The sequence below is a fragment of the Cyanistes caeruleus genome, chromosome 3, assembly GCF_971803275.1.
Source record: "Cyanistes caeruleus chromosome 3, bCyaCae1.hap1.1, whole genome shotgun sequence".
NCBI lineage: Eukaryota > Metazoa > Chordata > Aves > Passeriformes > Paridae > Cyanistes > Cyanistes caeruleus.
The window spans coordinates 27,782,171-27,809,915 of record NC_141703.1 but is presented as its reverse complement, the minus strand read 5'-3'; the positions used below and the strand labels follow the sequence as shown (position 1 = coordinate 27,809,915).

Genomic DNA, 27,745 nt, shown 5'->3' with positions numbered 1-27,745 from the left:
AGAATATCAAATTCACTCAACTATTTTCTAGTTCTCATACTGTGTGTTTTTGCTAGCTATTGGTTCTGTACAGAGCACCAAGAACAGTATACATGTATGTATGGACTCAATCCTCATGCAATGTACACATTTTAAATTACTTTTTAATCTAACACATCTACTGGGACCATCTCTGATACACCTACCAATAAACCCTGAAGAAGGAGGGTTGGGCTGTATCTTCTCTTTAGTATTCTCCTGAATGATGTCCCAGAGCTGCCATATAAACTTTGGATGGAGGATGTAGAATGGCTGGGTTGGATTCTTCCTGCGATGCTGTACGTAGGGAGTGAACAGATTGTAGTCTGGCTTCTTATACCACTGGGAGGAAAAAAGTCAGATGTTTTTTAATAGTATTAAATATGTTTTGAACACTTCATGTACAATAGCATAAACTGGCTTTATCTGGGTTCTGCAGAACAGAAACAAAGGTAGCAAAGCAGCCTGCACTGGTGGATCCTTCTGCTAGAAAAGCATTTGTCACTCTGAGCTATGCCGTTTTCTTCCTTCATACAGAGACTCCCAATAAGTAATTGACTGCTGTGGGATCAGCCAAGACCATTTTTCCCTCACAGATCCACATTAAAGAAGAGGTTCAAAGAGCTTTGACATGATATCTGGGCCTGGGGGTGAATCTTCCTCTGAAAGCACCCCGGTCCCTGACGGAGGCAGCAGCAGTGCATGACGCAGGCTGATGGCAGCCTGCGTGGGAAGCAGGCAGCCTCTGGCATCTGTTGCTAAGGGAGTTCAGCAGATGAAGGCTTACTTTCTACTTTTTGCAGCCTGCTCAGCTCTGAGCTCCCTGTGCCAAAAGCCATCAGATCAACCTGCCTACTGGAGCTGCAGCAACAGCCAAAGTAAAGAGTCCCCCAGTGACAACCAGATGGACATCTGCTGCTCTCAGTGAGGGGGTGGATGGCAGGGCACAGATGGCTGTGGGACAGGGGACATGAAGGGAACACTGGTGGGGAGGACGCCTGAGAAATGGGGAAGGCACCCAGAGAGATTTTCACCAGGATTTTGTATTATCTTTGGGAAGGCAGAGGGAAAGGTGGGGGAAAATGGAAGCAGTTTTTCACCTTTCTTGATAAAAACCTACTTCTGAAATCTAGCAATGTTCCCTCCTTGGCAAGCACACAAGAAAACTCCCTGTTATGTGAAAACAGCAATGTTTTATCAAATGCCACCATTCATCTATCCTAGCATCTCAGAACAGTCCCTTCCAGTATAATTGCTGGCTACTAAAAGTTTTTGACCAATAAACCAATTTTGACTCAATTCCTACAGACATAGCATTCTCCACTCAGATCAAGACAGAACCTGGGGTTTGTGGTGAAAAGGGAGAATCAGGAGACTAAAGCAGTAAATCAATTTTCTCCAGTACTTTCAAATAATTGGGAAGAAAAGTCTAAGTGGATATCTTACCACATTGAGATTTGCAGAGTAGGGAGCAGGATCCCAGGCTACTAAGATAACATCTTTATACAAGGAGCTGTCAACAAAGTGATGGTTTGGATTGGTGAGAATCTGCAAACAGAGATGCAAAGAATTGCACAGCATTAAAAGCAAGTGGGATCCAGAAAAATGGCAAAATCCTACTCTCAAGTGAACAGTCCTACCCACGCTGCTGTTTGTTATACTTCAGTTGTGGTTGATTTTAAGCATCTTGTTTTGTAAAAAAAATATACAAAAAAAGCTTAGCCACCAAACTGCACTCATTGCAGTTTGAAGTAGCAGTATGCTGAATTACTCTCCATCTGTGAGGGATGTGATGGGACCACTTGAGATGCTGTGTAATTGTGTGACAACATTACCGTGTATTCTGGAACTTGAAAAGGAAAGCTACAGCATTTCAGATGGCCTGTGGGATCCTCTTGGACACAGCAGCTTGCTTTGAAGGGCTACAGCCCCTAAGGGCAAGGTCTTTCCCTGCCACCCATCCCCAACCACCTTTTCCATGGCTTTCTCATTTTAACAGCAAGTCAGTCTCATTTCAATCCAAAAAATGCAAATTAGACCATGACTGTACAAACTGGAATACCTATAAAAACAATTCCAACAACAGGCATTTTACAGGGCTATTTTTGAAGGAACTGCTCTCATACAACTCGATCCTGCATCTCCCAGTACTTTGCTTGATCATCCCACTGCACTGGAAATCTACTCTTTACTCCTGCTGGCTCACCCCTTCCAGGATCCTCCACATCTAACTAGATCTCTTTGATTCCTAGTGCATCCAAGCACCAGGCAGCTCAGCAGTGGTCAAAACAGCATGAATTTTGTTCCAGCTGTTAAAATAATCAACATTCCAGACAAATAAATTCATAATAATTTTCATTTCCCTTTAGGATCCAATGAGCCATATTTAATTATGCATATTTTTCTTCAGAAAAATAATATTGTTGCCATAGCAATATGCTTCCTACCATAAACTTTGAGTTTAATGATTTCCATCAGCCTTCTACAGTAAGAACAGAATTAGTCATGCTGTTATCAGCATCCCCAACTTAATTTCTCAGAACGATTTTCACCTCAGAATGCAAACTCCTGTTTTTGAGTATACAGAGCAAATTGACCAAAAGGCCAAGATTTTAAAAGCTTGGTTCCACACTTACCACACAAAGGAGCTCTTACTTGTAAGAGCAAAAGTCCTCTGGAGGTGTTGTCACACAATTTTTGCTCTCAGTGAGTCTGCACACATATGTATGAGTTTTTTCTGCAATAACAGTATCTGTAGCCACTGCACAGGTTTCCTTCCTGTCCTTTGGGCTTTCACAATGGAGGATATGAAGAAAGAAGGGGCCACAGCAGGCTTTTATTTAAGTGAATGCAGGAGTGTCCAGCAGTGAGGAGGTAAATAACTGTGTAAATAACCCAGCTACAGTACAGGTAGGGAAAGCAACTTCCATCAAGTGGCCTGTGCAGATTTCACTCTCAGAGAAGTCAAGGTTAATTTCTCAGCAGGTGGATAGACTAGCATGGATGGCTTCTGACCACTCTGAAGGAGCACAGAGCTGGTGGGGAACACAAACACTTGTGAGGAAGCCATGTGAGCTGACCTGGCCAGAACTTTGCCATGCCTTCTGTTTTCTTGGGAGGTCTTATGAGGAGCAAGCCTTACACAGTGCAGAAGAGAAGACCACAGGACCCTCCATTACCATCCCAGTGGGAATGTACTGCAGCAGCACTGGGAGCCAGAAAAACCCAGTCTGCCCTGCATGGAGAACAGCTAATTTAACCATTAAATCTCTCTGAATTTGCTGGGGAGCTAAAAAAGCTCAAATTACTCCCTGAGAACATTTCTCTCTTCCACAGGGAGCCCACAGAGCCTAATAAACCATAAAGAGTTTCTAAACCTTTCTCCTTGCCCAGTTCAGGCATGGCCACTATCAGGACATTTTGGCTGATGGTAAAATGGAGAATCATCAAAGAAAAGGAAAAAAAAAACCAAAAACAACAAGACAAAAAAGTAAAATAAAATACATGAAAATCCATGTTTCCTGATACACTGATTATAGCACTTAAGGCAGAATAAGGTATTTCTGCTTTCTTTTTGTGAACAAAAGAAAGGAGGCACATTTAATCCAAATCACTTCAAAGTCTGTTCTGCGGCCTCACAAAGACCTACAAAATGAGTGTGAAGGGAATGGCAGTACACAGTCCTCTTTTTGATGGCAAAGAACATGTGCTTATACACATAAAAACACACACACCAAGAACAGGCTTTGCATAGGCAGACACTCAAAGCAGAAGAAAAGATTAACTCGAAAAAATTAACTCATAAAAATGTCAGTAACTGAAAATTTTGGTCTCCTTCAACAAGAATCAATATGCACAGAGCATGATACATGGTCAATCATATTCCTGGTGTTGATTAAGTAAACTCATTTCAATATGTCATAAAATTTCGCAGAAAATCTGTTGCTGACTTTTTGTCTGCATTTCTTAGAGAGGAAAGAGGTTTGGTTTGCCCAAGACAGGAATTCAGGCAATAGCATTTTTGAAACTGAAAAACTAATCTCAGCCATAAGGTGTCACTGTAGCTCAAGTCCCAGTGATTTATTTACACCCATACACAGAAAATCCCATTTTCTTTTGTTTCCATTCAGATGAACAAACTCACCTAATGTATAATAGCCAGTACACACTAAAGTTTTTTACTAGTTCTTTCCAAATTTTTAAACAATGATGACTTGCCTAGTGTTACACAACTCAGTTTCCATTTCTTTTGCCCTCTAGCAAGGAAATAATTGGGGAACTGGAAAATATGAGAAAACAGGTTTGGAATCACCACAGCCTGAACTTCGTGAAAATCCTGTAGGCAATGGCTTCTCCAAGAGGTCAAGGTCTGCTGTACTGACAGCTCTGATATCCTGCAGAGCCTTTACAGATGGGTTCACATGAGAAACTTTACAAACCAGTTCTCTGAAACAAGGCCAAGGAGTCACTCTAACAGCAGTGCAAACATGCCTGTAGGGGAAAACTCTCACCTTCTCTGCATCACGACTGTTGAATCACTGCCTGCTTCCCATATTACCCAACACTTTTTCAGAGGTTATTAACCTGCTGTCATATTGTGCAGAAGAGACATTGACTTGAACTCTGAAAAGGAAGATCTTACCTGAGAATTAATGATCCGCATGGTTGTTTTATTTCCAACATCTTTTTCATAGCCACGAGTAGGAGCAGAATTAAATCTTAAAACGGCATCATGAGCATCTAGGAGCATAAACAAGGGGGTAACTCATTTTTCTTAGTATACAGAACAGTAAAATAAAACCAGTCATCTAAACTAATACAAAACTTTTGCATCTGTCCTAATCTGGATATTCTAAGGATGATGAATGTTCTGCTATGCACAAACAAAAATCCTCTTGCGTCTGCCATATGTTATTAACATAAAAGCCCACTGGGACAAAAGTTCAGAATCATCTATTAATTTAGCATGCAATACTTGAATGCTTCCCTTAATTGGATAGACTTAGTGTGGGAAGACTATTAGTACACCCAGTACACACAATTGCTCACTACTTCTATCACAAAATTTAGAGAATTACTCCATGCAAAAGCATGTAAACTGCAGGGATATCTAATTGCACATTTGAATGAACAACAATGCTTAACTATAAGCTTGTGTTTCACAGTATTTTTTACCTGAAAATCTCAGACTACCCCAAATCTATTAATCATACTGTGTACTTACTCTCAAGCTCAGTACAAATCTTAAAGAGCCTCTGTATGGAAGCCAGCCCACACATCTGCTCACACAAAGAAACCTCAGGATCCCTTGGTAGCAAAGATCTAACAGAGCTGAACTGTCAAAGTTACTCCACAAGCAGTTGACCTTGGAGTCATGGAGGAGAGAAAGCAACTGTAGGTCAAGTATGGGTCAAGGGTAGACACCACGTGCAAGCCTCCGTTGGATGAGAGATAATCACCCTCCCAGTGCTGCTTTTAAGGGGATCTCAAAGCCCAAAAGGTGCAAAGGTCCAAGACATTTTATCCACTGTCCAGAAACACACAGCCCCTGTTGGTAGCCCTGTACTTGGTCTGGTTTTATCTGTTCTAGCAATGGAAGCTGAGAATATGATTCAGACCAAAATGGGCATCCAATACCTTAACCCACAGGGAGTTTGTACAGCTGTTCATCTCTAGTCACTAAAAATGTGTTGTCTGTAGCTCAAAAACTGGAGGAGGCAAAAGTCTCCAAAGATAACCAACATCCCTCAGTGGAGCCTTGGCTTGATCCTATCAAACTGGGATCTTTCATCTTTTCCCTCCTTTACTCTGCACTTCTTGTACTCCATACAGGGAAACACCGTGTGGCATGCAGCCAGCACTCCAATCTCACACATACATGTTAGCATTAATATGTCATGACTGAAATGAGGAGTTTTGCCAGATGCCCACAAAATCAAACTCCTTAGAACCTAAGGAGTGGAAGTTTTTTCTGTCCTCCTACCAAGCCCAACTCCTCAGAACCGAAGGAGTGGAAGTTGCAGGGAAAACCCTAGCCTCAACACCTAGACTCCATCTAACAAGCATCTTGATTGTGCAGGAACTAGAGGAAATTAATAGAAGCTTTTGACCTTCAATCACCTAAGGGATTGACAACTTTTAGACAATCTGTTGACTGAGAACTAGATTACGAAATGGAAATTGTATGGCTTGCAGCTTAATTGAGAGACAGTGTGATGCATTTCCAACATCACTCATGCTGATTCTTCATATACAGATGAAAAACTTCTCCTTTGCCAAAAATGTATGACCAGGACACAGCTTAACACTGGTTTAACACTACTGATAATAGCTGGTTTTAAATAAACTGATTTTAATCTTAGTACATATTGATGCTCATACAGATGAGCATTCTAAGGATCCAGAGAAGTCTGGAGTTTGATCATGGCTCCCTGTTTCTTCCTGTGATGCCAAAATAACTGGTTCTCTCAATTAATAGCATGGGAGTGCTTGCTATACTTGCACAATATTTCCATGCCTACTTTCATTTAAAAACAGTCAGGGGGGTGGGGGAGAGGAGGGCTAAAAGAAGAACACAAATAAACATTTTTGCTTGTGTTTCTAATAGGAACACAGAAGAGGGAGCCAAAGGCCCACGAAGGGAAATGTCCTTCGCTGCTTCTTTCATAGGCATTTTCTTTTCTCTTGGGAGAATAAACCATAGAATCACAGAATGGTTTGGGTAGGGAGGGACCTCAAAGGCCATCTAGTTCCAGCCACCCTGCCATGGGCAGGGACACCTTCCACCAGACCAGGTTGCTCAGAGCTCCATCCAGCCTGGCCTTGAACATTTCCAGGGATGGGGCACCCACAGCTTCTCTGAGCAACCTGTGCCAGTGCCTCACCACCCTCACAGGAAAGAATTTCTTCCTAGCATCTAATCTAAATCTCCTCTCTTTTAGCTTAAAATTGCTCTCCCTTGTCTACCATTGCTGTGAGAAGTCACTTGGCCCCCCACAAATCCTCTCCTCAGTCACAGGTATCTGCCCATGGCCTGAGAGACAGCTAGAAAAAACCTTTGATGATTCCTGGTACCCCAGTGCTTTCTTGCACAACATGTATGAGATCTGAAAATTCTATGTGGGCTTTTTCAAACCCCATCTTCCTCCCTTTAGGTGGTATCAGATGACATTTTCCCATTTAAATACAAAGCTCTTCAAGGGAAAATATGGAAGCCTCTGGTACCAGAAGCTTCCTAAGAAAACAGGACGAAGCAGGCCCCAGGTACCATGTCAAGCACCCAAATCCAAACCTGGGCTGCACCTGGGTGTGCAAATATGACTTGAAGCATGCTGTAATATGTAATTATGTAAATACATCACAATGGAATTCACTTCAAAGTGAAGATTACAGATTCTACAGTACAGCATTAATCCATATGTAAACTGGTGTACTGAGGAACTGAGAGAAGATCTGATTTCAGTCAAAGATAATAATTGCTTTTTCACCCCACAGATTTCTAAATCAGTGACACTTCCTGTGAAATTGGGGTCACCCTGGTGTGATTTTAGCTGCACGCTGGCTGGGCATGTCTGCTGTGCTGGAAGCCTGTTGCATTAGACCGATAATCCTAGCAGCTCCAACGTATCCCAGGGATTTAAGGGAAACCTATCTGTGTTCAAGAGATGATCCAGTGTGATGAAGAAAGTATTGGGATGTGAAGTCCTTGGAGGATTAATGAGAGAAAATCAGAAGGTTTTTACAGAGAGCTGAAGGAGGTAACTCTTCTTGTTGCAGAAACAAGTTTGAGACATACCTTTCATGCTTCTTTCAACACCCATAGCATACTGCACATGTACTACTAAAATAAAGAACTACTGAGATTAACACAAGTAGTAGCTCTCATTTTTGAAAAGAAAAAATAATACTGACCTAGATTTCCTTTATGGCCCCACCATCCTTTTCTGAATAGCTGCCACAAACCTCCCACCTCGAGGTGGGGGATTCTGAGTGACACTGACATCTCAGCACACCTGTAACCTCACTGACTCGGTGTTGCAATGGGAAAACAACGGGTGAACATACTCTATCTCATTTAAATTCAGTCTCAGAAAAGAGGCCAGGGGACTTGATCTCAGTGCATGAAGCTACTCAAGGGTCTGAACTCTATGCCTGTGAACTCTAAAGTGGCAAGAGATGTAGAGGTCACTCAGCTGCTTCTTGATATTGAGACAAATGTCTGGGATAGCCATACAACAGCACCTTATCATGAGCAAAATAACACAGCTTTGCAGAAAAAAAACTCTGAACATGGCTCTAATCTGCTGAAGAAATAAACGCATGTTGCACACAAACGTTGAATATGGCAGATCTGATGAAACCAGTGCCGCCTCCATACTACAAGCTGTAATATGATAAGAAGGCATCATTGTTTTCTTAAAATTAGATTATGACTTCAGGCCTGATTTTCCTTACAGTTATGTTGTTCTGAAAGGGAATAGCCTCACTGAAGTCCATTAGTTTACACTCATGCAACTCTAGTGAGAGAGAACAACCAGACTTTACAGATCTGTTCTTGAGAAGTATGAACCTTTTGAAATGTAAACATGAACACACATATATACAGACATGAATAGATGCATTTTACCCACCTATTTCATCCCCTAAAGAGGAGTTCAGTATTGCACCAGCAGACATAACTACGGCACAGCTCCCAAAGCCATGTGTATATAATTTACCCAGTGGAATTTGGGGAACGTGCTTTTCCCATCCAAGAGTGGAGAAGGGAGCCTCCTTGCCATCTATTGTTTTCACATTCACTCTTTCTTTTAGCTCGCAGAATAGCTGGTCTCCTGTCAACTTGGAGTTTCGTTTCCCCTTGAACCGCACCCCATGCTTATTGGTACTCAAATAATCTTTCATCGCCTTCTGCAGTCGAGGGTTTAGCATCTTGGAAGAGACATCCCCTTTCCAAAGCTTGTAAAGAAAGGATTTCGACATTGTGGAATACAGCTCATCCCAGTCATCAGATTCATCCAGCATCTGGCCTCTCCTATGCTTTGTGCTCCTTCTCCTCATTCTTCTCTGATGGCTCCAGCTGTTCTGTAACATATTTCCTTTAGGATTATTCACATCAGCCGAAATGAATTTTTCTATCTCTTGAAGGTGGTTGTGTGACTGAGGCTGACCAGCAGCAAATAAATAATCATCATTCACTTGGTAGAAAGCACTTTTTGATTTTCTTCCTAACTGGGGTGGAAAAAACTCATCTTCATTTCTAAAGGCCTCTTCCAATACAGTCCATTTCTTAGAATTTCCAGTCCCTGACTTAAAAGTACCTAGGAGATCTTCATTAAGAAGCACCTCATTCCCATCAATGGTTTCAGAGAATGATGGGTCATGAATGGCTCCCATGATGACTCTCTGCTTGCCCTGAAGGGGCAGAAGTCTCTTAGTTTCAATGTAAGAAAAGGAACTTGGAACTGGTTCAGCAGTGTTGCTATCTGTAAAATAGATGAATATCACCAAGAAAAGCAGGCCCCATGCAAAGATACCAAAGAGCATGAGTTGTTTCCACTGCTTCAAGTTAGGTTTCATGGCAATGCCTTTACCAGCTCCTCTGTGCCTTGAAGTATTGGTGAAGGAAAATGAAACCTGTAAAGAACATCAAATGCTATTAAAAATCGTTCTAAAAATAAATGCAACTCAGAAGTATCTTAACACATATTGATAGGCGATGCAGAATTAATCTCCAAGCAGTAGCACAAAGGATTCAGTAGCAGAAACAGAACTCCAGAGCCCGCAGACACTGTAGGAGTGACATGCTTTGGCTGTAACCACACCGTGACAGCTGCTAGCTACAAAAGAAGCTGGTGGCCAGTTTCTACAGTAACACTGGATCCTGCCTTCAGGGAGATCATGTGCCTGCCTGCTTCTGCTATACCGAGCGTAGCACTGAGACAGCAAAAGCAAAACCCATGCCTGGCTGCATGCACAGTGGGTACAATTTAAGCTGTCTTCTCTTTACCACTGGAAGTCCTTACGCAGGGGAGCTGTGAGCAAGCCTGTCTCCAGAGGGACCAGGCAGGGAGCAGATGCTCTAAGATGCAGTCCCCCTCTGCCCACAGCCTGGAAAGGATGGTGCTCTGCCCATACTATCGGGGGTGAAGGGGAGAGCATCACACAAATGATCCAGAGAGGAACCTCTTCCTCAGCTGGTATGAACTGCCACAGACCCAGTGGCTACATGATTTGTTGCCCAGTACCCGAATAAGGACAACTCCTGTACCTCTGCCACGGATTCTGCATGCACACTGAAGTGGCATGAAGGAGTTGTGCACATCAAGATGCCTGGGGTTTTGTGTTTTCCGAAAAGGAGAATGGGTGGCACAACTATCTAAATACATTCCTTAAGAGTAAGATAGAGATTTACATAAAGGGAGTGGGTAGCGAATGTCAGACCTAGTCCTGGAAATATGTGCCCTACTAATATCTGGGGGTTTTTGACAGCTTGTGCATTAGTGGAGGGATGCATGGTCCAAATGAAACAAAGTTTGACTGTGACTGGCTGTGTTCCAAGGAAAATACATAACACATTGCTAGACCATTGAGCACACTATGCCCTTACACGAACTCACTTGTTTAATCAAGTGGTGTGACTATCAGTTAGAAGGCTGACTGAAGCAAATCCCCACCATAAGCCTTACCATGCAGGTCCCTGCACCACAGCCATCATCGGCCTCGGCTGCTACACCGCAGTGTAACTCTGTGTACTAATTAGTGACAGATCACTCACCTGATCTGAATTCAAAATAAGCCAAGCCCCTTCTTCTGGAGTTTTATTTCTAAACCATTTGTTTCAGTGTTTTAATGGTGAGACTTAAGAGCCACTTGTACCAGCCAGCTGTGATCAGTAAAGGGGAATGGGAGCAGGGACAAGCTCAGATTTTATTACCAGCCCACGCCTCAGGAGCCACCACCTCATCACATCACATCACATCCGAGCAGCACCACAGCTTAACACGCCTGTGATAACACACTGCCTGCTCACACCGGCCATCGGGAGGGACCAAAACCACAGTCACCACACGCTATCACCTTTCTGCAAGCTGCTAAAGTACATCAAAGCTGAGTGCAAAGTTTAAACCAAAGCTGTAACTAAGACTGTGTTTTCACACGAAAAAGAACCCAGCAGTAACACCAGTGTAAGACGTTCTCTTCTCTGTCCTTCATTCCTGCACTGTGCCTCTGCTGCTGCCAACACCCCCGTGTATGGAACTGATAGAGCAGGGGAAATACATGTTAAAGGTTTTTTTGGTTTTGTGGGATTTTTTTGGTTTTTGTTTTAATCTGGGTCAGCCCCTTTATCCACTTCGGTGTGGTCACACCTCCAGTTGTTTCAGCACAAATGGGGAAATCGCCTACCACAATGCAGAGGCGAGAACAAACCGCAGGTGGTATTAGCAGAGATACTTCAGGTTTCTGCTGACATCCTGAGAATGTGAGACCGCGCTATTACGTTTCCAAACACAGTCTCTTTTAATGATCTAGACAAAGCCTAGAACATTAGGGAAAAACAGCTGACTGTGGGGCTCAAGGCAGTGTCCAAACAGAGGGAGGATTCATAAAGTTACGCTTGGATGACCAAATTTCATTGCAATTTCTAATACACGGAAAAGGTAAAAAAAATAAATCGTGACTGTGATAACCCAGTGCTCCACATACGTTTGGCTTGGCTCACACAAACCACATAGAAGAAAGCTATCACTCCAACTGACCTATTTCCTACTTGCACTCTGCTGCTGCAAGATTGCTCCCTGCAGTACCTCAACACTCCCACACCTTCCAATTTTAAATCACTGCAGGTGATGTCCTGTGGGAGTTGCCTTACACTATATGGCTGTTGTGCAAGTTAGGTCTGCCCTGAAGTTATTGCAACCTGCCCACTCATCAGTCGTCAGATGGTTTGCATTTTAAAATCAGCATTCTTCACCCGTCTGAACTGCTTTCATCTCTTTTTATCATTTTCCCTGATGTGTTTCCCCAGCACTTTTCAACATGTGGCTTCCAAACCACTGTGTAAGTTAGTCTTTGCTCAGTCAGATGTTTCTCCTGCTGAATATACATTTCTTACAGGATCTGCAATGGAAGCATCTCTCATGATCTTTTTAACAGATAAGCTTGCAGGAAGTCAAAGTCATAAAGGAAGAGGTCACTAATATTTTCCATGGAGTCACGTAGCAAGTCCAGACACAATTTAATCTATAACACAATCTTACAATTTGTTCATTCCTCCTCCCCCCACAAGTTTTGTTGTATCTTATAACCAGAAGCTGCTAAGAAATAGAAAGGTTTTGCCTTAATTCGGGAGTGACACTACAAATTTCTAATTGTCCGTGATCATATGTGTTTAGCACAGCAGACTGCCTCAGCACAAAAAGTCAAGACTGAGCATTCAGGTTACAATCTGAAAAAGGACCGAGTTGCATTATTATTTTTTAATTAAAGCAAACAAAAATCTGCCCCCCAAGCCCTCCACAACACCTATGTCATGAAAGCAAACTCATCTTGGCAGCATGCACATATAAGCATGCATATGATTAGCTTCTTTGTGCAGCAAAAAATGCCCACGTAAAACAAAAAACAGCATCCAACAGTATATTTGTCAACACTACAAGCAAAAAGAGAGGCACCAGTGAGAATAAATCCAAAAACTTTACACATTAACTACTGCAAAAGCTTATCTGCAATTCCTCGTTGCAAGTGGGGCCTCAGAAAGGATACCCAAATCTCTTGGAAGACCGGCAAATCTCTGTGCTGCTTTAATGTTTTTTGCTCACAAGAAATGCCTTGTCCTCCAGCAGTACAGCTGAGCTGGAAGCAAATTCAAGGTCATTACTGTATTACTTGCAAGAGGACCTGTACAACCTCACAGGATCTTGAAGGCTGTGTGTCGAAAGCTGCACTAAGTTCAGAGAAATATCAGTTTATCTTATCTCCCTCTACACTAAACATCCAGTCCTCTCCCCCTCAGCCCTTGCTGCTTCTCAGACCTCACAGTCCCTGGCTTTGAAAATGTCTGGGAGGAGAGGGCAGTGGTTCCACATGCTCCCCACCACCCTCCTGCTGGCATCAGACCTCTCCACTGCTCAAAGGGGTGTCTTCCTCAGCACCATCAGGGGATTCACTTGGATTCCTGCCCTGAGCTGCCTTCAGCAGCACATCTCAATTACAAAGAGAAAAGCATTTGTGTAGGAAACCAGAAATGACGATTGCAACAAATTACACTGGCTAAATAAATAAAACCAGGCGGTTTCATGGGTGCAACTACTGAAGTCCACTGGATGCTTCAGGAATAAGCTTCCATCTCTTTTATCTATGCTCAACATACAGCTTTTAAACTGTTAAAGCAGTTCTACACAAGTTTTGAAATTATCATTATCATTTCTTATTGTCTCCAACTTCACCCCCCTGCTGTAACAATCCTCCCTACTTACAGACTGCCGGAGTCAAAGCTGCTGCAGAGGAGGAGCAGAGGAGTAAGTCTACCCCTGGGGGAAACACCCGAGACTGAACCCAACGCAGCTTCCTCTTCAGCCGAAGTGATAAGCCTGTTTTGCCCCAGAGGCTGAAAACCTCATTTTCCTATGTATCTCCCTTCTGGTGGGCTCCTTCAATCATTAACTCATTTAAGGTCCAACTACCATACGGAGAATGGCTTTTCTCCTTTCCCAGTCTGGACATTCACACAAAAACCCTGGAAAACATGAGGCAAGGTACAAACCAGTGAAGTGGGCAGAAAGGGAAGACTTACTTATTTGCTTAATAGAAGTAGTAAGTAGTAGCAGCAGCTGTGAAAAAGAAAGGCAAACCCCAATGGCATCTTTGAGGCATCCCAGGAAATAAAGGCAATTCCCCAGTGGAAATTAAAGGCTGATTTTCCAGAAGCAGCACCCACTTGTGGGAAATTTCATCTTGCCACGCTAAGATGCAAGAAACCAAAGAGTTCCCCTCCTTTTATAAAGCCCATTGTTTTGCAACAAGGAGCACTTTTCATTTTTCTAAAGTAGGCCTCCTGACTATTTCTTAAATGAGAAGAGCTGGATAAGGGAGAATTTTTAATTCCTTTGAAACATTCCTTCCTTTCAACACTGTCTATTGTTAAAATTAATTTGTACAGACCCTGGCAGCTCAGAGGTCAGGATGGTTCAAGTTGATGTGCTAAGATGTGCACTGTTATGTTAAACAGGGTTTTTCCTGGCTGCAGCTTTGCAGGGAAGGTCACCACAGGGTTATTTGGGGTAGCAAATGTTAGCTGTGGGCAACCATTCCCAAAGGGCTGAGAATCAGACCAAGGTTTATTTGATGGAAAGAAAGCTTAGGCGGCCTGAACAGATAGCAAATGCTCTGTTAGTTTGCTTCATCTCTTAGTCAGCTAATTCCAGAGTATTAAGAAAGCTCTGGCACAGGGCAAGACAGCTGGAGGCTGCATTTCCAGGGTGGGGAATACACTCGTCTTCTCATGTGGAAAGTGCCAAATTGGTTTTAGTGTTATCACATCATTTCTGTGGTGGAAGCCATACAGTAGGCAGCAACAGACAGGCAAGCCTGTGGGGAGTGGTGACTGCCAAAAGATGTATATTAGTCTGTGGATGGCCTGTGCATTTGTCTTATTGGCTCTGATTAGGCCTCCTAATTAATGAATCTCTTTTGGACAACTTCCCTGTTAGTCCCGATAAATCTGGCTCTTTCCTTCAGAGGAGTCAAGCTGCATTCAGTATTTTTTGTGGCAACCTAAGAAACTGTCTTCTGAAATAAAGAAAAAACACCCAAAGAAATCTGAAGTAGGATTCTTCTTTTTTCCCCACTATTGCCTTAGATAAACCTGTATTTATCTACTTAGAGAAAATTCCTTGGGAGGTATTCAAATGATGGTGATGTTAACCTGAATCACCTACTAGAAGTGAGCCAGGTGTCCCAAGTCAGCATTCGGAAAGAGTGGTCTCAGGCTCTTGCTTGTGAGGATGCAGGCAGGCAGTCTGCCTGTTCTCTGATAAAACTTAGGATTTCAAGTTAAAGGGGGTGGGAGTGAAGCAACCTTTTTTATGTTATTATTTATTTATTTTTACTAATGACCCATTTCCAGGAGCTTAGGCTGTAAGAAAATTGCCAAATATAGTGAAACTTGCAGTAAAACTCACTCAAGCTGGCAACCCGGCAGCTGGAGAAATGCTCAGTGGGGTTTCTGCCAAGGAACGCGTCCTAGATTATTATGTAGGAGCATGGAGGCTTAGATGCATCAATCTCTGGGGCTTAGTGGAAGGTCAGAGTTATCTTCTGTGCATCTGATATCTATCTAGTCTCCACACTCCATCATCAAGTTCATCAAGCTGGCATTGAAGCCAGCTATCACTTTCCCACAGCCCACAGACCACATACAGGTTGTCTGAGTGTGGGCTGACAGGAGGGAAGTAAAAATAGCCGTACCAGCTCTGATCCTTCACACACAGACTTTCCCACCAGCAGTGGAAATGTTTAACACAGCAGCAATGGTCAGGGAGAACTTGGTTTCCCAGTGACTGACTGCAGCTCACAGATCATCCTCCACCTACCCAACCTGCAGCAGCTTTTCTCAGGAGCCATGAGGACAGCTCTCACTCTGTCCTGTGATTCACCACTCAGAAAATTCACCTCACAAAAATTTCAGGCCAGGGGAGACAGCTGAACCTCTCTGGCTTTTCCAGACAGGTTATGAGCTGACCACAATCTTGTTATTTTAACTGAGGGCTTCTACAGAAGTGTACTACATACCACTTCACGTGAAATTCGGTACAGCTTCAGTGTAAATCACTTCCAGGATCTTTAATCAAAAGTACAAAGGGGCAGAAGTGTCACACAGTTGTGTGAAGACGAGCAGTTTTCACAGCAGAAATCACCCCCCACAGCCTCTCAAGGAGTGCCTCACAGACCATGTACTACCTGCACTCAGCAGTATCTACTTCTGACCCCTTTTGTTGCAGTTTGCCCTTGCCACACCTTTGCTGTGTCCTGGGCCTGTTCACAGCAAGATGCAAAGGCTCAAGGCTGCTTCAAGCTGCTGCGAATGGCGGCAGAGCTTGGTTCCATCACAGCAGCAACCACCACTTTGGACACAGTCCCTAGCATGCCCTCACACACAGCAAAGAAGCAGATGAAGAATCTTTACTGCCCTTTCAGATCTACCAGCTGGGTGTTTAGGATGGGTTTTGGTCATATTTCAGCTGCCACGGGCACTGTCCCTTGATCCTAACAGCAGCGGGGAAAAAATCCACTCGTATCCACATCAATATAAAACCACTGCAAATATCCAAAGACAGTGCAAGTCACTTTTCCCAAGTTCAGCACGCCACTGCATAGTCATAAAGGGATCTCAGTTCGCACAGACACCATCCCAGCAGGCTCCACTCTTACACCTCAGTAGTTCCTCTGCAGATCAAACCTCAGAGCTGCAGGTAATTTTTCTGTGCTACCTTTGCAGCTCTCCTCCCCCTCACAAACTGCAGCTTGCAGAGGAACTGCAGTTGCTCCCAGGGGATCTGATCACCATGAAGGTCCTAGGAAGCTGAATGCTGTGCAGACTGAAACATCAAGCTGGCTGGAGATAAAAGCCAGGTGTGGAAACAAGGTGACCAGACTGATGGCCATCACTTACTTGCACACCCTCCATTCATACATAACCACTTTATTAAGGTATTTAGTTTTATTGCTGCAGTGAGGTCAATGAGGAGGATGTGAGTTTAACACCAACACAGGGAGGAAGAAGCAAGGGGCTGGGGGAGGCTGTGGCACTGGGCCAGGAGAGAAGGAAGCCTGGCTGCAGGGCAGCACGGAGGGCAGGAAGGCAGAGAGACTGAAAATAAACTGCGCCCATAGTGCGACTGGAGGAGCAAAACAACACCTGCCAGAGAGGCAGTGACACCTCAGCACCACAGGGATGAGAACTGGAAGCGAAAACTTCCTCCCACCAGAATGATCACATTTCCCTTTGGGGAAACACCATGAGGGCCTTGCCACTGCTGAGGGAAGGCTCTGGACTTGAGCATCCTACCCTCTTCCTCCCAAGATGGGAAAGAAGCTGCCATGTTCCCTCAGCAGATGGGAAGCCGGGTGAGTGGCAAGACCCACGCTGTGTCGCTCCCTCCTTATTCTGGATGGCCATTCCCAGGTCAGTGTGCTGCTTCCTGCCACCCCTGTGACAGGGAAAGAGGACCCTGGAGCACTGATCCTGGTCCTTGCAGCTGGAGCAGAGCCCTTGCACCAGGGCACTTCCAGAATGAGCTTTGGATCAGCACCCAGAAGAGTTGCACATATTTTCCCCCTGTGAATGTTACTTCACACCCCATGCAGGGATGCTCCAAAATACAGGCACGGACGGTGCCTGAGGACACACACCACAAGCAGTTTATGCCCATCTTTGGCATAGCCTGGATTTCTGTGGGACTTACTCCCCACCCACAGAAGAAGGTTTTAATCCCATTCCCCCCTGCAAAAGCAGAGTTCAGGAGCAGCCTGTGCTTATGTTCTGTTTTTATGTGTTACTGAACAGGATGGCAGGAACCTCTTAATGCACCAAAACAAGACAGAGAGGCACAGAGGCACAGAGAAATGGATAATACTACTCAGTGTCTAATAAAACAGAAGCAAAAAAATCCAGCCAACATACATAACTGTATTGGGTTCCCCTCCCTCTTTTTAAGGGACAGCTTTTGATACTGTACTTGCAAAAACACATAATTCAAAAAAGGAAGGAAGTGCTTTGAGGGTTTTTATTTAAAGCTTGACAGGATAAACGAATCACAGTCTCATTAAATCACACAAATCTCAGGCTGCACACAAGACTAAACCACGAGAAATAGGACGTTACAAATCCTCATGCAGTTCTACACTTCCAGCACAACAGCTCATTTTATTTCTGCTCTTGGCAAGGTTAGAATAAAAGGCTTCTTTTCTTTGCTCCATAAATGTTTTTAGATGCTATATTACTTGAACTTAACACAGCAGTAATTGCCCTGAAAAAGGGCAATCTGAATTGCTTCCTTAAAGAAGGAAACAGTTACACTAACACACACATGAACAGAGTACAGTTACAAAAGACCTGTTTCAATCCCATCACAAAAAACTTGACCAAATTCACTAACTCTTCCAGGCAGAAGTGATTGGAGAATTTTGATTTTCCACTCAAAAGCAACATTTCTGAGATATTCTGCTTATCCACATCTCTGTGTAGATATTTTACATCTGCCAAGTATGTTCTTACTGTATATTTCTAACACTGTAGGCACTGTTTTGTTTTCCTTTTAATTACTAACTTCTTTATTAGACTGTAGTATGTCTTTTTACATTTGTTCCAGAAAGCAAGCAAGTCAGCCCCTGTTTAAAAACTCTAATACAGAACAATGTTAAACAAATTGTTCCCTATTTCTCAGCTCTACCTCAGTGCCAGTTCCCATTTGCTTATGTTAGCAAAGTAATTGCAGGAGAATATTTAGATAATTACCATTGTTAACATCTCATTTCTGTATATTCATATATATACATACAAACAACATGCTTTCTATGTGCTTATTTGCCTTAGTCTAAAATCTTGAATGAAAAATTTCATCCTGGAAGAAGGCTTGCCAAACTGAAGGATGAAGTCAGTTTAGCCCTTTGTTACATTACAATCTAAAAATGAAATTTCCTGGACTGAAATGATTTTCCCTCTTTTTTGTATATTTTAATACTTAACATGACTGTGCTGATAATAAGCCAACCTACACAAGCTGGGATATTTTGGTTGGCTTCCTAAAACAAAATGAAGTGGTATTAGTATTTCCCCCCCCTCCTCCTTTCTTTCTCTCTCCATTCTGGCACTGTTTTATGCATGGCTGTGGGCAAAATTAGTTTAAACTATGACTAGATCAACAGAAATCTCTTCTGTGGGGGATACAGCTGTTTCTAACCTGACATGAACCACTGGAACTTGAATCCTATCTGTCTGGAAATTTTACAGAGAAACAGGATCTCCAACAACTACCAACATGAAAACTGGCATGAGCAATAGTGACAAACCAAGGTTGCTGGCTGGGTGCTTCCACCTTCCCCCTTTATCAATTATCAACACCCATGTGCAGCACACAAGAATCTTTTCCCCCAGCACTTGCCATTCACTCCCTACAAATACAACTGACTTGTACAAGATGGAAGGTAGCATTAAAAACATTAGGTTCTCTGAAAGCTCTGACACCATTAAAACAATGAGAAACTGAGGTAAGTGAGAAGCAAGACAGAGGTGGCTAGCTCCCAAGATTATTTACATTAGTTGTTTTTATTATAAAAGTTGGGATAAGATTGAGACCATTCTCATTGGATATAACTGTGGAATTACCATTTGATGGTCATTTTCACCATCATAAGAGACAACAAAACCTAAAACCTTGTATTCTGAGATCTACAGGCTACTACAGACAAATCTGTGAAAGAGTAAATACTTTACTTTCCAAGATACTTGGTAGCGTTTTTTTGGTGCCTTTATCTCTAGATTAAAGCTTCAATTTCAATACTGACTTTAAAACCTGAAACTAGCCAGTATATATATAATATATTCCCTTTTGTTCAACAGGTGGAATAATCAAATTTTCATTATAATATTTCTCAATATTTCAAATGCTGGCTATGCATTTCTTGGTTTCCAGCCAACAGGAAGGTCTTTGAAATACCACTGATTTCATTAAAAAGCCCTCCTTCTAAGACTCCCTTTAGGCAGCCAAAACATGCACACCACCCCTGCCGTCTTTTGCACACTCTTTTTACAAGATGTAGATGCATCTGCTGAGAAAGTGCATCCTCCTGCCCAACACTGCATGTAGCCATCCTCTCCTCAAGATGTCAGAAACATCTGAAACCCTCTCCTCTCCTGCACACTGACAACTCAGCATCCATGGGAACAGACCCCCTTGGCAAGGAGCAGGTGGGGTGTGTCCACACTGCCCTAGCAAACCCACCTGCTTGCTTTTCCAGGGAGCCTCCTCACAGGCAGTGCTTGCTTCTCTTCTGGCTCGTGCCCTTCCCAGGAAACAGGGGTTTTCTCTCACCATGGCACCATTTGCCATTTAGGAAAACTACTGCCAACCCTCAAGCCAACCACTGTGGGAATTAGGAAAAGAGTTTGCAAGGTTGGAGATGAAACATTTATGTGATTTTGACCCTTGCTGAGGATAATACAAACCCAATCCTTGCCTGCAGCTTCTAAGTGCTAAAGGCATGAGACAAATAATAAAGTAAAGCCAATTCACTGCCCTAAATCAATCAGAAGAAGGTTTTCTCTACCAACATGAAAAGAGACTGTTCTGAAAAAGAAATCCTTGTTTTAACATAGATTGGTTCCTCAGCAACACTCAATCCTATCAAACATTCTGCTGATGGGGTTTAGTCTTCCTTCAATCCCATCCAGACAGTAAATAATCAGGGAAAAATATTAGGCTGATCTAAAAACTAATGCTTAACATTTCTAAAATCAGGATTATTGCTTTTATTTTCTGATTTACTTCTATACTTCTAGTCAGCATGTTAACAGAGATGTCTTAGAGTTAAAACTTCTATAGCAGATAGAAGATAGACTGTACTACACAGGATGACTCCAAGCAAAGCAAAATTTTCCTGCTTCCATCAGGCTGGGTTGTTCGGGTTTTCTTTAAGGTTGGAGAAAAATGCGTGGAAGTTCATACTAAAGACGAGTATAAAAATGCAAACAGATATATTAGTAGCAATCATAAATGATGCCAAGCAGTGACAAGACTCTTGTTCTGGTGTTCAGCTGTGTTCAACCTGCTCCAAACTCTTTTCAGAATCTATGAAAAACAGTCTGTTGTGCTTGTTCTGCTCTAGGAAAAGAATAAAATTCTTATGAATCAGTATTTGGACATGAGGCAGTACAGCAAGGTGGTGGTAATCAGGTAAGACACTTGCCACTAGTAGTAAACCTATCAATCACCAAACCTGATTTGGTGAATTGATTAAACCAAATTTATCAATCCAATAAAGCAGAAGGAAATTTATATGGGAACAATAGATATGCTTTAATCCATTTTAAACATTTAAGTACTTCCAGCAACTGTAGTGACTTCTGTTATATAAACCCCCCAAATGTGAAACCTGATATTAGATCTAACAGACCCTGGAAGGTCACGAGAGATACCAGGTTATTCCCAGGAAGTAATGGCAGAACTCTGTGTGTTCCCATTACCCCACCACTGCACTCATGCAAAGCTACAGGAGAATTCTGTAGCACCTCACAATCCTGAAGTGACATTTAAGTAGAGGGATATAAAGATCTTAAGATGAATTTATGAGCAGTTGTTGACTGGTCTACTTACAAACCACATTTATTCAAATGTATCTTGTACCTCAGATTCTGCTTTTCCACTTGAAGGGCCTGAAGTTGTGAACAGTAACAGCCTGGGGCTGGTTTTTTTGACTTCAGCATAAGAAAACAACCACTGAGCTTTTCTTAAATGAGAAGGTAGATAATATGTTATGCCCTACAAGAGCCAAGAGAAATATTGTTTGGAGTTAGATGGGGAGGAGTGAGTACCTACACCCACAGATCTGAGGTTCAGCTCTGGACCCAGAACCCCACTGCTGGCATTTACACACAAGCAAGATCTCACTGCAAGTCAGAATCTGTGCTATTACACATTGATGCTGTGCTACTACAGATTTTCTTCTATTTTAACTTCTTTTTCAGATTCCTAAACCTCTTCAGATTGCTCCAAAAGCAGCAGAAACTAATAACAGCGAACTAATTTATGATGAAATGGACTTATCATACTAACTAGAGATAATTTTTTTAAGCTTTAATTGTTCAGATTTGATACAGCTCTTTAAGAATCCTATCCAATGTGCTTTCACAAATCTCAATGGATAGTATTTATCTGACTTATTTACTAATTACTTCCAAATTACAAGTGTCCCTCAGGTCTGAATCATTTCTGATGAAAGAATAAGCAGACTTTTATACCATGAGGGAAGAGAAATTAAAGAAGAATTTGTATGGTTCAGATCAGGCTAATGGAAAGTTTGATTTCTTTAAAGTGATTTCTAACTTTATCACCACATGCAGTTACCCATTTGTATTTGCTAAGTGTTCTATGCAATTGCCTTGCCTAGGTCTCATAGGGTTTTTTTAGTAAAAGAAGGTAATCATTTAAAGCTATGGCAAAAGCAGTATTCCAGACTGCAGATACTGTAAATGTCACAGTCTCCATAAACAAACTGCACATGGACAAGCACATGAGGAATAATCACGTATTTTCAAGACACTTAAACAGAACATGCCCAAGGGCACACTGTAGAGGAGCCCATGTTTCCGTCAGTGGATAACATATACAGTCTCCTTTCTGGGAGCTGAAGAATCCAAGTTTATGTGAATTCTAATACATCACTTTTCTGCCAAGCACACTGTTGTACAAAATGGGCACACTTCAGTTTAAAATCAATTCACTTGGCTTGGGCATTGGAGAATCAGGGAAAAAACAGACTTTTAGTATACAATGTTAGCTCTCCAAAAGCATGGTCCTTCTTGAAAAAATAATACTGTTAATATAATAAATACTTCATGTACTCTATGTACTCTCTCTACTGCTGCTATTTCTCCAGCATTTCAGCCAGTGACTGATAACTCCAGATTACAGCAGTCTGTCTCTTCTGGCATCACCTTATCACTATAATTACCCCTTGATTTCCAAAATTCAGAAGTACTACCTCTATTCTCTACCCCAAGACCTATGAACCAGTCGCATTGCTAGGAGTCTTGACCCAATTTCTCTTTCTCCTGATGGCACTTTTATTTAGCATGCCTGTTTCCAAGTCACTTGACATTTTCCCTAAGTACTTTGCATACATGGGACTTGCAACTGTCTTCTTTAGTAACCTCACTTCAGATCGGTAGAAAAGAAATGAGGGGAATCTTTTGCTTCAAAAGATACTGCATTTCAAAGAACTAAACAGTACCTTTTTTGTTTAGGAACTCTGAACAAAAAATTCAATTTCCGTTTATATCCCTAAACCACAGTGAAAGTGATGTGGCATTGAATTTTACTTTCTGAGAAATTTAGGCAGCAGGGTAATGAGGAACTCTCTTGTTGCTCTGCTGCTGCTGACCACACTTCTGCTTATAACCAATTCCAAACAATGAAGGGGAAATATCACATATAAAGTGGCTGACTTTAATTCAGTGGTAAGGTAAGGAAGACTTCACACTTCACAACACATACTTACAGGGTAGATTCAGCACTCATAATTTAGTTTTGGGTCACAAAACCCCACTAGTGTCCATCTAAAAGCTTTCTTGCCCTTGCATGGTTGTATTATTGTCTGGCTGTTAGCATTCCTGCCTCATTTACTTAAAATGTTAAAGGCCAGTAAACAAGGAACAAATATCAAAGATTTAAGGGGATATTTATAATTAGCCATACTTTACAAACTATTCTTTGGAAAATAAGTGAGAAAATTCAGAAACGGTGTTAAAGCATCTCAGACAAAAAAGCAAACTGCTGTGGGAAGATGCCTTTACTTTCTTGAGCTGGATCAGATGTCTGTCTTAGCCTTGATGAATTTCTCAGCAGTCAAGGCTATGAATTACTATTGGCTGCTTGACTGATTAACCATGGTGCTGGTATGCCTGAGACCTTCCAAACACAGCAGGGTTATTTCAGCAGTAGACAATACCATAATATTGCAGTATTACAGGCTTTGCAGTTTTCTAGTCCTTCTCTCAGCTTGTGCAATGGGTTTATGACACTCCTTGGAAACTTCCACCTGGGAGCACGGGATGAAGCAGCACCAGTAGTAACTCAAAGCTTTGCAGCCTGGAGAGTGCAGACATACTATTTCTAGAAACTCCAAGAACATAAAAATTCTTTGAGGTGACCTCCTCCTTTGAGGCCCTGCTTACTGAAGAAATCATGCAGGGAGTCACTATGCAGGCACTCCAGTGCCATGCAGTGATATTTATCTAAGTCAGGAATCAAAAGATGCATCCTCATATCTACATATTTCGCTTTGCATTTCCACTTTGATGGTTTCGGTGCTATCATCACCTGAAGAATTCTCAGGGCACCTTCAACTGCAACTTGTTACTGTTTTACAAAAATAAAGAGCCTAATGTCACACAGGACAGAAGCAAGTTCCACATATACAGTGTGTTCAGACTTAATTATTTTAATTCTGTGGTCCAGGAGTTTTCCATAGGGTTTTTTGAGGTTTTTGCAGACTGTAGTGGTATATCTGATCACTGGTTTAGTAGCTGAGATCACATTACCTGCACCCTGCACCCTTCTCAGTGGCTGCCTGTATAGAAGCACATTGATTTTTAGCTGACTCTGTTGGTCTTTTCAGTGCTCCTAACAATAAAAGACCTGAGCAAATAGAAAACCAACTGATGGTTATTTTATGCAGATACCGTTTTACAGGAATTAACCCATGGTAAATTACTGTAACAATTGTATTTTTGGTGCCAGGTGTGTTAGGCAAGAAGCAGGAATGCCCCTCTGCTACAGCTGCTAGCCAGTAGCAGTACAGGTGGCAAAGAGGACAAAGACTGGCCTTGCACAGATACACAGAGCAGCTCCTGGCTTCATCACCTGCAGAGTTCTGCAAGTGCTGAGTGATCCTGCCTAAAAGACAGCCCTAGCAAACAGTGCTGCACAAAGCCCTGTCTCTTCAGGAGCAGCACCTCCTGCCTTTTGCCAAGTCTCTCCTGGAGCTTCATAACTTAAACCCCAGAAAGAAAAATACAGACAAGCAGTGACTTCAAACACTTTTCAACCCCTGCCTCAGGGCGAGGGCTCATTCTAGCCTGACACCTGTTCCAGCCCTGCTTGTCCTGTCTATACAGTGGCTCAATCAAACTAATTCAGTGCCTTGAAATACAAAATATTTAGAGACCTTTGCTCATTTGGCTTCGTCCAATAATAGCAAGTATCTGCAATAGCATGCTTTGGTCTTCACATCATTCAGAAAACAGCAGTCAGAGTAGAGGAAAGGGCTGGTGCACAACCAGGTCCCCACCCCTATATGGAAGTCACTGCTAAGGTGCCCCTAACTTGCAAAATAAAAGGAACTTCCAGGCCCACAAACATTTTCTCTGTTTTCTAATGCCTATCTGAAATCTTGCAATTTTGAAAGCTAGACATTTCAGCCTACAGATGTTTAGACACAATGAAGACCAGCTCAAAAGCACACATGGAGAATACTGATCCCCATCTTAGGCCATTGCCACCTTCACAGCTTTCCACAGAAGGAACTGCCATTAGGGAAACCCTAGATGCCAAGCCAGCCTTCAGTCAGAAGCATTTTTTGCCTTGAGGTGAGAGTATAACTAAGCCAACAGAGATACTTTCTTCTACTGAGCAGAGAGGGAAAAGCTGTACTAAATAGTGATCTCTCAAAGCAGACACTGCAAAAAGCTCTCAGTGACAGTACAGTGGGAGTAGGACTCCAAGTGCAAATCCTTCTCCAGCTAGTGCTTCTGCCTTACCACATGTGCCTACAGCCAGCCAGGCACACTTTGGCTCAACCTATACTGCTCTGAATTCCTTGGAAAAAAAAAAAAATCTGAAATAAATAGCAAAAATAACAATCAGTCTGAACAAGCAGTGAACAATGACAATGGAATGAATATTAAGTATGCACAAATATTTCTAATGGATACATCAGCTTTCTATAACAAACTCTGGTTTTAACCTTCATAACTTCAACAAGTAAAAGCCAGTCACATGAAATTTCAGAGTCGTGGTCTCATGCCAAGGAAAGCTCCTCTGGAAAGTTTGAGGTAGATCGGCCAAGGCACCTTGAAGATATGAGAGTTCCTGAAAAGTGAAGTGTTCTCCATTTCTTGGACTGTTCCCTAATTTTTTTTGGCTCACCACAACTTAAAAATGGTTGGCTTAGACATTCCAAATTTGCTTGGCTACTAGGTTCCTTTGACTAGGTTATTTTATTACTAGATGTGGGTTTGTGCAAATTCTGAGCACTGCAGTTGTTAACAGCACATGTTGGCTTGTGCCTGCTGCAGGCAAGCCAGCCTGGCCCACTGCAGGCTCCTCCATCACCTCATCAGCTGTGCTCAGGAGGCAGCCCAGAAGCCCAGGACCCTTCCCTCAGGTCCAACTGTGTGTAAGAACTTGGCTGGACTTTACAGATTCCATGGGGAGAGAAGCTGTCAAGCTGGAGAGAAATGGTCCCGCGGTGCTCCCTCTCCTTGCCAGTACCAAAGTGCCTCTCTTGAACAGGCAAGCAAACACCAGACACAGATGGTTTCCTCCCCTTAGTGTCCTCTTCCTACTCCTTCAATCCATACTTGGCCTTACTCTCTGATGAACCCCAAAATTTTTCTCAGTGAGCATCGACATTGTTCCCAACCCTTTCCTCCATGGTTTACTGATCCAATCTATTTTCCATTTCCATGCTGACTGCAGAACCTGGGCAGGGATCTGGGTGCTTCTACCGTAGCAGATTCCCCCTCTCTGCTCCACTCTCTTGGTCCCCAAGGCCCACTTCTAGACTCGGAGCCTTGTACACCTAGACACAACATAGGGCATTCGACTTCTGGACAGGAACACCCAGGGGGAAGATTTCAGCCCTCAAGAAGCAAATTTGCTCCCCTGAGCAAACTTTTAATTTGTCTGATGAACCCTGGAGAGACTGTGGATAAGGAATTCACTCCTGATGGGGACTGTTCCGTTCACAACCTTGATTCTGATCATAGATACCATGGTAACCACATGTATCACTTGACACAGCTTTCAGCATGGTCAACTACTTTAAACAATTCTTAGTCTTTGATATTTCCTTTGACAATGACTATCACCTGCTACCTTGCTGGGGAAACAAGCAGTGCACAGCTGACTAGTGGTGGGAAACATTAGGCTATTAAAACACTTCCCGGTGAAGTATGTTTCCACGTGGAAACAGTGTTACAAAGAGACTTATTCTTTTGGAGATGCACACAAGCATGACTCCCATTCACAGGAGCTGTGCGAGTGAATCCAAAGTAAAATAGGCTAGAAAGTATCTACATTTACCAAACATTGATTCCACATAGAAAGCACCTTTTAAGAATGAGATATCCTTTGGTCTTCCGCATCTTACTTTTGCTCTTCAAAAACAAAAGACTTTGCAATGACCATGACCCCGACATTAAAAACTAAAACTTGTACTATAATCACCAAAAAACTCCATAAAATAAAAATTATCTACCTAGTAAGCAGTAAGAACAGAAGTTTTTTTTTTTCCCAAATTTCTTATCCAATTGGAGATTTATCAGAGCTCTTTTATTTGTACCAACTTCAAATATGTCTTCTGTCACCTTTAAAATGCAGATAATCTAACTCAGAGGTGTGCTCTTCTCAGGAGAGACCACACAATGTTCACTCGAGTTTTACAAAATATTTAGCCCTGTGCTCCCACATCTCCAGCCCCAGTGCCCTTTGAGAAGGGTGCTTCCCAGCTCCAGCCCGCCTGCCGCCCTGGGAGCTAATGAAAAGAGCATGAGCAGGATCCGCAGGCACTTTCCTCCCCCTCTCAATCCACAAAGGGCGAGTCACAGCCTGACCCCTAACTTAACACTCAAGCTGTAAACTTACTTAACACTTGTAGAAGAATTTATTTTTTTCAAACATACTGATGGCAGCATATGGCCCATCGACAGGTTTATTATTATAAGACACTT

General features: G+C 42.5%; 1 protein-coding gene across 7 annotated transcripts in view; it reads right to left on the bottom strand.

The window, feature by feature from the left end:
• The window catches only part of ST6GAL2 (ST6 beta-galactoside alpha-2,6-sialyltransferase 2), a 50,813-nt gene that overhangs the window by 16,055 nt on the left and 7,013 nt on the right, over positions 1-27,745 (bottom strand). For all 7 annotated transcript variants that reach the window (XM_086880326.1, XM_086880323.1, XM_086880327.1 and 4 more), the window contains 4 exons: positions 8,649-9,651; positions 4,661-4,758; positions 1,465-1,566; positions 186-360 (listed from right to left, as the gene is read on the bottom strand). In XM_086880326.1, coding sequence (XP_086736452.1) covers positions 186-360; positions 1,465-1,566; positions 4,661-4,758; positions 8,649-9,594 — 1,321 coding nt within the window. In that variant the 5' untranslated portion in view covers positions 9,595-9,651. The remainder of the gene's footprint in view (positions 1-185; positions 361-1,464; positions 1,567-4,660; positions 4,759-8,648; positions 9,652-27,745) is intronic.